Genomic DNA, 12,039 nt, shown 5'->3' with positions numbered 1-12,039 from the left:
GTTTGGTTATGTCTCATAGATTTAACTGCTGCTATGAATCTACTACCCTCCCACCAAATAACAGACAAGCCTGCCCATTAGGCACACACTGGTTTAATCAAGGTTGTTTCCACGTGATTTCAATGAAATTACGTTGAACCAACATTTGAATTGATGTCTGTGCACAGTGGGTGTGTTCCCAACCATGAAGGAGGAGAAAATAAGTATTTGTATAACTAAATTCGTAGCCTACTTTCAGTTGGATTGAAATTGCTGGAGAGGACTGCCGATATTTCCAATAGTCAACACTTGGTTAGATGCTGAGAACGCTTCCCGTTGAAAATTTGATTTGATTAAATATGAAGTCTATGGCTGACATGAATTGTACTTTTGATCAACATGGGGACTCAACTGGAGATAGATTACTGCTCCAGGCGCTGTGGGATGATCTGCGAGCGCGACGGGAGTTTCTCACGTCACCTTATCTGCCCGCATGCTTTGCTTTCTTCATCCACATTCTCCTCTGCTCACCTTTCCTAGTATTTGAAGCGCTGGGATGTTTCTGGCCACGGATAAATTTCTATAGGATCTCTAGGAACGCTGAACCGTTGGGGCTGTGTTTGCAGCGATGGGTTGACTGCTTTTGGAGGATTTTTATCAAATACCTGACAACTATTCTCCCGGCCAGCGCGCTCTACCAAAGCGTTCGGAATCCAATATTTCCAGAACTCGCGCCATCCTGGAGAGTGCTCATAGCGGAGGTTATCGCGTGCCTACTTCTATTCGATGCGCTGTTCTTCATATGGCATTATACCATGCATCGGTAAGCTTTTTGTTTTTATGAGGCATTTTGATGTGTAGTGATTCACTTCAGGTTGTGCATAATATGGCGGCATATTTCATATCATCTGACAAAATGACACTGCTCAACTCAGCTCAGCTCAGCAATAGAGTACCACAGTATGAGTCATTAAACCCCCAAAGCCTAGTAGTCATACAGGGAAATGGTTCCAGTCGTGTTACCGCCATTATTTTTTTCCCATAGGAGATTTTAGAAACACTTAAAATAAGGTCTGTGTTTGGTGTAGATTTTACCCAGGTGTAACAGTATAACTTTAAACCGTCCCCACGCCCCGACACGGGCGCGAACCCGTGACGTTTTGTATAACTGTGTAAGTCTCTCTAGGACATGGTGACTTATCAATATATATTGCCTGTATTTACCCCTCAAAAATGAAATGCAAATTAGCGGCTAATGTGGCAATCATAATGAACCACAAGTTCAAGTCACCTTGTCCGAGAGAGATTTACATGGTTATCAAAACGTCACACCATGGTAAGCCTACACGAAACACAGCCCTTATCATTTATTTTTGGCTCGAAATAAGGTTGTTGTTTCTAAAATCCCCTATGGGAAAAATGATTGGAACCATTTCTCTGTATGACACCGCCACTGTGGGATTCTCTAGATCAATGTAGCATCCACAGTTACAACCAATAGGTGGCAGTAAAATACCAAAATATGTACACATTTCATCCAAATATACTGAACAATAATATAAATGCAACAAGTCAAGTGTTGGTCCCATGTTTCATGAGCTGAAATGAAATATCCCAGAAATGTTCCATACACACATAAAGCTTATTTCTCTCAAATGTTGTGCACAAATTTGTTTACATCCCTGTTAGTGAGCATTTCTCCTTTGCCAAGATATTCCATCCACCTGACAGCTGTAACATATCAATAAGCTGATTAAACGGCATGATTATTACACAGGTGCACCTTGTACTTGGGACAATAAAAGGCCACTTTAAAATGTGCAGTTTTGTCACACAACACAATGCCACAGATGTCTCTAGTTTTGAGGGAGCGTGCAATTGGCATGCTGACTGCAGGAATTTCCACCAAAGCCAGCCCAGGACCTACACATCCGGCTTTTTCACCTGCGGGATCGTCTGAGACAAGCGACCCGGACAGCTGGTGAAACTGTGGGTTTGCACAACCGAAGGATTTCTGCACAAACTGTCATAAACTGACTCAGGGAAACTCATCTGCTTGCTCGTTGTCCTCATCAGCGTCTTTACCTGACTGCAGTTCGGCGTTGTAACCGTCTTCAGTGGGCAAATGCTCACCTTCGATGGCTTCTGGCACGCTGGAGAAGTGTGCTCTTCATGGATGATCCTGGTTTCAACTGTACCAGGCAGATGGCAGACGTATGGTGTCGTGTGGGCGAGCGGTTTGCTGAGGTCAACGTTGTGAACAGAGCGACCCATGGTGGGGTTATGGTATGGGCAGGCATAAACTACGGACAAAGAACACAATAGCATTTTATCGATGGCAATTTGAATGCAACCCTGAGGCCTATTGTCAGGCCATTCATCTGCGGCAATCACCTCATGTTTCAGCATGATAATGCACATCCCATGTCGCAAGGATCTGTACACAATTCCTGGAAGCTGAAAATGTCCCAGGTCTTCCATGGCCTGCATACTCACCAGAAATGTCACCCATTGAGCATGTTTGGGATGCTCTGGATGCTCTGGATTGATGTGTACGACAGCTTGTTCCCGCCCAAAAAAAGCTTCACTTCTCCTGGAGTTGCCTTGCCGTGAATGTCATGTCGACCGTACTCCTGTTCTTTCTGAAGCCGCATTGTGACTCTGGCAGCAGTTCCTCTGTGATGTTGTTCACCAGCCTGTGTTGCATCACCTTGGCCAGGACCTTGCTGAACGCAGAAATATGCAGAAATATCCTCCCTTAAGTAGCTCTGCCGGGATGCTGTCAGCGCCAGGAGTATTGTTGTTCTTGAGAGAACAGATGGCTGATAACACCTCTTGGAAGGTTGGCAAATGGTTGAGGTCTTGGCCAAATGGGTAGACGAACAGGCAGTTCTTCCAGGATGGAGTGGTCTGTAGGAGAATGCTGATTGAGTAGTGCTTCAAAGTGGTCAACCCACTTCAGGATCTGGGCGGGACCTATTCTCACCTGGAGATTAGCCAGTATCATACGGTGATTTGTCCAGCATTCTGCACCTCTCATGGCATGTGTCAGCAGTATGTCATTAGTATGAGAACGTCTCACTGTGACGTAGTCAATCAGGTGCCAGTGTTTGGAGTGTGGGTGCATCCATGATGTTGGATATTTGTTCTTCTGCTGGAACAAGGTGTTAGTGACAATGAGATCATGCACGGCACATAGAGTTAGCAGTCTCATGCCGTTCTCATTGACCTGGCCAACATCATGCCTACCCAGCATTCCATATTTTGTTGTTCTGTCCCATCCTTGCGTTGAGGCCACCCAGCAGAAAGATATTGTCATTCATGGGTATGCTGTGAATTGCCTCATCTAGTGACTGGTAGAAGCAGTCCTTTCTCTCATTTTCAGATGGTAGCGTTGGTGCGTATCCACTGAGAAGAGTAGCATAACGCATCTTGGCTGGGGGGATACGGAGAGACATAAGTCTTTCACTTATGCCGACAGGTGTTTCGGTGAGGCTGGGTAGAAGGCTGTTCTCAATTGCCAGTCCTACACCGTGCTGATGTTGTCCACCCGGAGGGTAACCTTTCCAGAAGAAGGTTTAACCTTCTCCCTCCTCTTTCAGGGAACCTTCATCCAGGAACCTGGTCTCACTCGGGGAAGCAATGTCAATGTTGTAGCACCTTAGTTCTGCAGCAATCAGAGCTGTTCTCCGATGGGTCTATCGTTATTATCGTCAGTGTCCAAAAGAGTTCTGATGTTCCATGTCGCCAGTCTCAGGGGAATAATTTTCTTTTGCATTTTTCGACCGCTGAGTGGAATTCCCGATAGGTGCAGTAGCCTATCCAGGATGGAGTGAGTGGGCAATTTTTAGGCCACCTTTTCTAGACCTCTCCCCAGCTGGGGTGAGCAGTGTGGCTCCTAAATAGGGCTAATCAGTCACACAGTGGTCTGACGAGAGCAGCTTCCACTCAAGTCCCAGCTGCTGGCGACCATAGTAGCCCTGTGCCGCTGGCCTGAAAGGGTATGATTAAGGGCTCCCGGTGCATTCACTCCTGCCCCCATCACCAGACACCCCAACGCCGCCAGACTTTAGTCCGGTTTCTGGTTGATGGCTTCACCAAGGTCAGAAGCCGATACCTGCGCAAAGGAAGTTATTTTAAGTGCCGCTGAGGGTGCGCAATTCCCAACAGCACTACTTCACTGCAGGAAGGTGAAAGTCCAGTGACAAGGGGGAAACCCAGGACGACCAGTATCTTCCACAGCTGCAGGAGGCTGCCGGAACTCCAGTCTGTCGGCGTCCGCCTACCGCATGCCGCCAGCACGCTGCTTTTCTCTCAGGGTGTGATCCCCTAGCTTTTGTTGTACCAGATTAACCCACAAGGCAGTGGGACAGTGGTTGATTGCTGCCAGGACGTGTCCACATAGAGGTGGGCCTGTACAGATGCATCTCTGGGGCCCACTGCTGCTCCCAGGTCCCCTGCCGGTTAGCCTGGAATTTCAAGACAACCAGTTAACGTGTGCCACCGTGAGGAGGCCCGACAGGAGTGTTGGTCATGGAGAGGCTTTGTACCGACAAGGGGAGACTTGTGCATGAAGATGCTGCCCAATTCACCACAAGGGCTTGCCGGCGGCAGTGAGCTGTAAGCAAGGGTATGCAAACATGTGGTAAGCGGGCATGCCACTAAACTCTACCTAGGCACTACTGCACTAGACGTGTCACATGCACCCTGCGGTTGCTCGTCGTGCACACGCACACACACACACACACACACACACACACACACACACACACACACACACACACACACACAATAATATTATTATGTGAAATATTATTACACACACATATACAGCACCAGTCAAAAGTTTGGACACACCTACTCTTTCAAGTGTTTTTCTTTATTTTTTACTTTGTAGAATAATAGTGAATACATCAAAACTATGAAATAACACATATGGAATCATGTAGTAACCAAAAAAGTGTTAAACAAATCAAAATATATTTTATATTTGAGATTCTTCAAAGTAGCCAACCTTTGCCTGGATGACAGCTGTGCACACTCTTGGTATTCTCTCAACCAGCTTCATTAAGTAGTCATCTGGAATGCATTTCAATTAACAGGTGTGCCTTAAGTTAATTTGTGGAATTACTTTCCTTCTTAATGCATTTGAGCCAATCAGTTGTGTTGTGACAAGGTAGGGGAGGTGTTCAGAAGATAACTGGCAACATAATTATTTCATAGTTTTGATGTCTTCACTGTTATTATACAATGTAAAAATAAAGAAACACTTGAATGAGTAGGTGTGTCCAAACTTTTGACTGGTACTGTATAATAAATAATGTTCTAACAAAATGTCCATATCAACAATCAAAATGATTGAAAATGAAATTCTAGCTAGATAAATAAAATGCTTCAAAGTTATATGCTCTACATGTATTTTCATTCAACAGTAGCCTAACCCACAAATTGCAAGGAAAATGTGTTTTGGCCTACCTTTCCTTGTAAATGAAGTCTATTCGTCTGTCTTTTAGGGTGAACCTCTCAGTGACAGCGTTGTACGTCCAAGGATAACAAAATTATCAAACCTGGCTTTCATTGGAACACTATTGTCCAAAGTGTTGTAAAACATTCCTCTGATCTCTGATCGGCTGTCTTATGTAGAATTATGTAGACACACCCCAAATGTGCAGAGTTTACCACAGACTTACACACAAATGTTTAGGCAATACGCATGCACAACATATGAAATAGTCTCAATGCAACAAATGAAGCTAGGCAAAGCAGTGATTCTTTTGCTTACCCTGTCCTTCCCATGGAAATAATAATGTCACTAAAGGAGATGGCTGCCGTTTTACGATCCCGTAGCCAATTGTGCTATTGTGTATGTTTTTTTGCGTTATTTGTAACTTATTTTGTACATAATGTTTCTGCCACCATGTCTTATGACCGAAAAGAGCTTCTTGATATCAGGGCAGCGATTACTCAGCCCGTACTGGAGGAATTCTTCTTCAACGAGTCGAACGGGAAGGATTTACTTCGGACGCCCAACAGGGCCCTCATCCCCGTCATTCTCAGGAGGAAAAGACAGAGATATCGTGGACGACTGTCCGGGTGCCTTGTAAGGATCCGTCACCGAGAGGGTAATCTACCTTTATCATCAGTCCTATTAGCCAACGTACAATCAATCGATAATAAAATAGATGAACTACGAGCACGTATATCCTATCAACGGGACATTAAAAACTGTATCTTAAAACTTTAATATCTGAATGATGACATGATTAACATACAGCTGGCGGGTTCTATGCTTTTTCGGCAGGATAGAACAGTGTCCTATGTATATTTGTAAACAACAGCTGGTGTGTGATCTAAGGAAGTCTCAAGGTTTTGCTTGCCTGACTGAGGTGGAGTATCTCATGATAAGCTGTTGACCACACTATTTACCAAGAGAGTTTACATCTATATTTTCCGTAGCTGTTTATAGACCACCGCAGACCGATGCTGGCACTAAAACCCACTCAATGAGCTGTATACGGCCATAAGCAAACAGGAAAACGCTCATCCAGAAGCGGTGCTCCTAGTAGCCGGGGACTTTAATGCAGGGAAACTCAAATACGTTCTACCTAATCTCTACCAGCATGTTAAATGTGCAACCAGAGGGAAAAAAACTCTAGACCACATTTACTCCACACACAGAGACGCGTACAAAATTCTCCCTCACCCAACATTTGGCAAATCTGACCATAATTCTATCCTCCTGATTCCTGCTTACAAGCAAATACTAAAGCAGGAAGCAACAGTGACTCGTCAGATGAAGCAGATGCTAAACTACAGAGCTGTTTTGCTAGCACAGACTGGAATATGTTCCGGGATTCCTCCGATGGGATTGAGGAGTACACCACATCAGTCACTGGCTTCATCAAAAAGTGCACCGATGACATCGTCCCCACAGTGACCGTACGTACATACGACAACCAGAAGCAATGGATTACAGGCAACATCCGCACTGAGCTAAAGGGTAGAGCTGCCGCTTTCAAGGAGCAGGACTCTAGCCCGGAAGCTTATAAGAAATCCCGCTATACCCTCAGGGGCCCCTCAGGGGTGCATACTCAGTTCCCTCCTGTACTCCCTGTTCACTCATGACTGCATGGCCAGGTACGATTCCAACACCATCATCAAGTTTGCCGATGACACAACAGTGGTAGGCCTGATCACCAACAACGATGAGACAGCCTATAGGGAGGAGGTCTGAGACCTGGCCATGTGGTGTCAGGAAAACAACCTCTCCCTCAACGTGATCAAAACAAAGGAGATGATTGTGAACTACAGGAAAGGGAGGACCGAGTACGCCCCCATTCTCATCGATGGGGCTGTAGTGGAGCAGGTTGAGAGCTTCAAGTTCCTTGGTGTCCACATCGCCAACAAACTATCATGGTCCTAATACACTAAGACAGTCATGAAGAGGGCACGACAAAGCCTATTCCCCCCCAGGAGACTGAAAAGATTTGGTATGGGTCCTCAGATCCTCAAAAGGTTCTACAGCTGCACCATCGAGAGCATCCTGACTGGTTGCATCACTGCCTGGTATGGCAACTGCTCGGCCTCTGACCGCAAGGCACTACAGAGGGTAGTGCGTACGGCCCAGTACGTCACTGGGGCCAAGCTTCCTGCCATCCAGGACCTCTATACCAGGCGGTGTCAGAGGAAGGCCCTAATAATTGTCAAAGACTCCAGCCACCCTAGTCATAGACTGTTCTCTCTGTTACCTCACGGGAAGCGGTACCGGAGTGCTAAGTCTATGTCCAAGAGGCTTCTTACAGCTTCTACCCCCGAGCCATAAGATTCCTGAACATCTAATCAAAGGGCTACCCAGACCCCTCTTTTACACTGCTGCTACTCTCTGTTTATAATCTATGCATAGTCACTAACTCTACCTACATGTACATATTACCTCAATTACCTCGACTAATCGGTACCCCCACACATTGACTCTGTACCGGTACACCCTGTATATGGCCTCGCTACTGTTATTTTACTGCTGCTCTTTAATTATTTGTTACTTTTATTTTCTATTTTCTACTTTTTTTGTCTTAACTTCTTAAAGCGTTGTTGGTTAAGGGCTTGTAAGTAAGCATTTCACTTGAAGGTCTACACCTGTTGTATTCGGTGCATGTGACAAATAAAATGTGATTTGAACAGTGACTGGAGTCAGGAAGGAAGGCATGAATACCCTGGCTCCTTTCCTGAGGTTTTGATGCAGTTTTAGCAACTCTTGAGATTGAGCATGAAAACAACTAGAATCCTTGAGAAAAAACATTAGATAACAAAAAATAATAATTATATAATTGTGATTTTTATTTGACTTTTCATAGCAGCTTTTTTTCTTAGATTATCACAGGTTAAGCATTGCCTACCCTGACTGCACGTCAATGCTTCTCAGGGCCTTCCTGTATGTAAGCATATCATGGCATCTGCCAAGAGTGTGCTTGCCCTGTAACTGCAGGGGTCACTGGTTCAATCACCAGAGCATTTCACAAGCGTTTCGCTACACTGGCAATAACATCTGCTAACCATGTGTATGTGACCAATAAAATGTGATTTGATTTGAGGTGTCACTGGTTCAATCACTAAAGGCTTCTCCTATTAATTCACCACACACCTATGTTTTTGATAATTTAGTTGTAACCCAGACAACAAAGTTATAGACCAACACAATACAGTGCATACACATCAAAGTTCTGTCTGTATGGTCCCCAGGGTTCCTTGGCTGTATCGGATGGTCCACCAGGCTCACCACCAGAACCGGATTACCTTTGCCCTGACTGCCCAGGATGCCAGCCCGGCTGAGCTCCTCTCCCTGCAGGTGCTGGCCCTGACCAGTGCCTGGGTGGTGGGCTGCCACCCTTTGAGCGAGGCCCTGTTCCACCTGCTCAACACCTGGCTGGCCATAGAGGACCACTGTGGTTATGACCTGCCCTGGGCCCTCCATAGACTGCTGCCCTGCTTTGGAGGGGCCCCCTTCCACCAGGCACACCACCACGTCTACAGGGGGAACTACGCCCCCTACTTCAGGCACTGGGACTGGCTTTGTGGGACCTACCTGAGGGTAAGGGAGGAGGCAGGAAGGAAACATGGAGGGAGGACAATGAGGAGAAGGAGGAGGAGGAAAAGCCTGGGGTCTGACTGTGTATGTGCGCAGGCATGCGTGTGTTAAAATGTATGCAAGCAATGAAGCATTCAAATAACTGACAGGTCAGTTTTCACTCTCAAAATTATTATTTTTTATACAATTTTGTTGTTTTTCTAAGTACAACAAAGCTTAAATCACATCAGGAGACCACTTTTGAGGTGTGGGGAAGAAAATAAAACTATATATTTTGCAGGTTTTAGTTCCCCTTTTAATTTCAATTGAGCACATCAAGAGACTGGTTTTTGGCTGGCAGTGTTTTTGTACTTTAGTTTTTTTTGTGCATGTGGAATAGCAGAGTTTGCAAAACAAAATACCACCCGATTTGATACAATTCATTCTACCAGGTAAGCCTACTTTGCAGTTAATAAAATTGCTAATAAAATCAGACAGTTAACGTCAGCTAGCTAAAGTTACAACATCAGATGAGCTAACATTAGTAACCTAAACAATTCGCTATAGTATTAACTGGTATACGACTCCTTGCCGTTCCTCAAGTTATAGCATGTTAGTTGCTTACTGGACCCTGGCAATCTATGTGAAATGTTAACTAGCTAACAAACTAACCACTATGCTAACTAATGTTTTCCCTGTACAGTATGTGGTTAATTTTCAGAGTGAGAGAATTAGGTGAAAATGAGGCATTGCGGATTCAGGGATCAAGTGTAGTTGGAGCTGGGCCTGGCTTAAACTGGGTGCCACTATAGAGGTGAAAGGAACACCACACACTTTCCCTCTTTCTCACTTTTGTTGATGTCCACAGACAGAAAGTGTACAATTTAATAATGTGCAGTGTAGCCCAAATATATTGTTTTTGTTGTGTTGAACTTGACAGTAACACGTGAGTGAGGGGGGATTATATATATTTTTTTACTCTGTGAATGTTATTTTTGCCAATATAGCCTTGTGCACTTGATCGATGTCTACTATAGTGGCCACTATAATAGAGCAAAAATATAATGCCTGTTTGTTTCATTCTATTTCTACTTTAAGATGTTTTTTTCCCAAGTGCAATATTTGTGTGTGTGGTCACAAACGTTCCATTATAAAGGCTGGCATGGCTAACTGCAAAATTAGTGTATTGTTTTTTTCTGTAGACTTGTCATTTGCAGTAAAGTCTAGGCAACAAATAACATTGGATTGCTTGCTTTACATTTTTTAGCTGTGAGTCAGGTTCACACGAACCACTTTTTATTTTACACATGGAGACTGATCATGTAGATCATATTCTTTGTTGTTTAATTAGTTAAAACCTGCATCTCCCCCGAACAGGGATTTTTTGCATGTTTCAGTGCAACAAAAAAAAAGTGTCACCTTTTTGGGCCCTCAGCAATTTGCATCCCTGTTAATGACAATCAGAAAATGTCATCACACTTTTTGGTGTTTTGTGTAACAGATGTCTCTTTCCATTCACTGCTGTTTGGAGGCTGTAAATATTTTGCGAGTGGATGAATGTCCGCGGGTAGCAACACATTTTTATAAATGTTATATACAGTTGAAGTCGGAAGTTTACATACACTTAGGTTGGAGTCATTAAAACTTGTTTTTCAACCACTCCACAAATTTCTTGTTAACAAACTATAGTTTTGGCAAGTCAGTTAGGACATCTACTTTGTGCATGACACAAGTAATTTTTCCAACAATTGTTTACGGACAGATTATTTAACTTATAATTCACTGTATCACAATTCCAGTGGGTCAGAAGTTTACATACACTAAGTTTACTGTGCCTTTAAACAGCTTGGAAAATTCCAGAAAATGATGTCATGGCTTTAGGAGCTTCTGATAGGCTAATTGACATCATTTGAGTCAATTGTAGGTGTACCTGTTGATGTATTTCAAGGCCTACCTTCAAACTCAGTGCCTCTTTGCTTGACATCATGGAAAAATCTAAAGAAATCAGCCAAGACCTCAGAAAAGAAATTGTAGACCTCCACAAGTCTGGTTCATCCTTGAGAGCAATTTCCAAATGCCTGAAGGTACACAAGTATAAACACCATGGGACCACACAGACGTCATACCGCTCAGGAAGGAGACACGTTCTGTCTCCTAGATATGAACATACTTTGGTGTGAAAAGTGCAAATCAGTTACAGAACAAGAGCAAAGGAGCTTGTGAAGATGCTGTAGGAAACCGGTACAGAAGTATCTATATCCACAGTATAACGAGTCCTATATCGACATAACCTGAAAGGCAAGGAAGAAGCCACTGCTCCAAAACCTCCATTAAAAAAACAGACTACGGTTTGCAACTGCACATGGGGACAAAGATCGTACTTTTTGGAGAAATGTCCTCTGGTCTGATGAAGCAAAAATAGAACTGTTTGGCCATAATGACCATTGTTATGTTTGGAGGAAAAAGGGGGATGCTTGCAAGCCGAAGAACACCATCCCAACCGTGAAGCACGGGGGTGGCAGTATCATGTTGTGTGGGGGCTTTGCTGCAGGAGGGACTGTATTTGGCTAAGGTGTATGTAAACTTCCAACTTAACTGTATCTGCCTCACTCTCAGAGAAATAAGTTGTACTGCTTGGTTTTACACAGTTAAATGTAACAAATAACTACTTTTTTATATTAAACAAATACATGTCTGAACTGTAAAGAAATGTGCAAATGAACCAAATGATATATTTGTGATATTTTTGCATATTACCCAGGATCCTTTTCTGCGTCTGAAGTTTTGAATTATAATATGTTGTTTCTCATATTTAGCTTATTCAAATTTGATGTTCATTTTCCAACTGAATAATGTTGTACTTTTAATTATACGTTACACATTTTTTGAATGTTAATGTTTTACTGTAATGTGAACAACTGATCACAGTTATAAAAAGTGTTAGTTGTAAATGGCAACTCCAGCCACAACTATTTGTAAATAACTGTTGTAACATT

General features: G+C 43.6%; 1 protein-coding gene across 1 annotated transcript; it reads left to right on the top strand.

Moving 5' to 3' along the window:
• The first annotated feature begins 329 nt into the window (after positions 1-329).
• On the top strand, positions 330-10,395 carry LOC120062780 (cholesterol 25-hydroxylase-like protein). Its single transcript, XM_039012847.1, has 2 exons — positions 330-802; positions 8,719-10,395. The coding sequence occupies exons 1-2, from the start codon at positions 339-341 to the stop codon at positions 9,173-9,175; spliced, it is 921 nt and encodes a 306-aa protein (XP_038868775.1). The 5' UTR covers positions 330-338; the 3' UTR covers positions 9,176-10,395.
• The last annotated feature ends 1,644 nt before the right edge of the window (positions 10,396-12,039 follow it).

Source organism: Salvelinus namaycush, chromosome 18 (genome assembly GCF_016432855.1).
Source record: "Salvelinus namaycush isolate Seneca chromosome 18, SaNama_1.0, whole genome shotgun sequence".
Classification (NCBI taxonomy): domain Eukaryota; kingdom Metazoa; phylum Chordata; class Actinopteri; order Salmoniformes; family Salmonidae; genus Salvelinus; species Salvelinus namaycush.
Note: the sequence above shows the minus strand (reverse complement) of the source record. Positions and strands in the feature narration are given on the sequence as shown.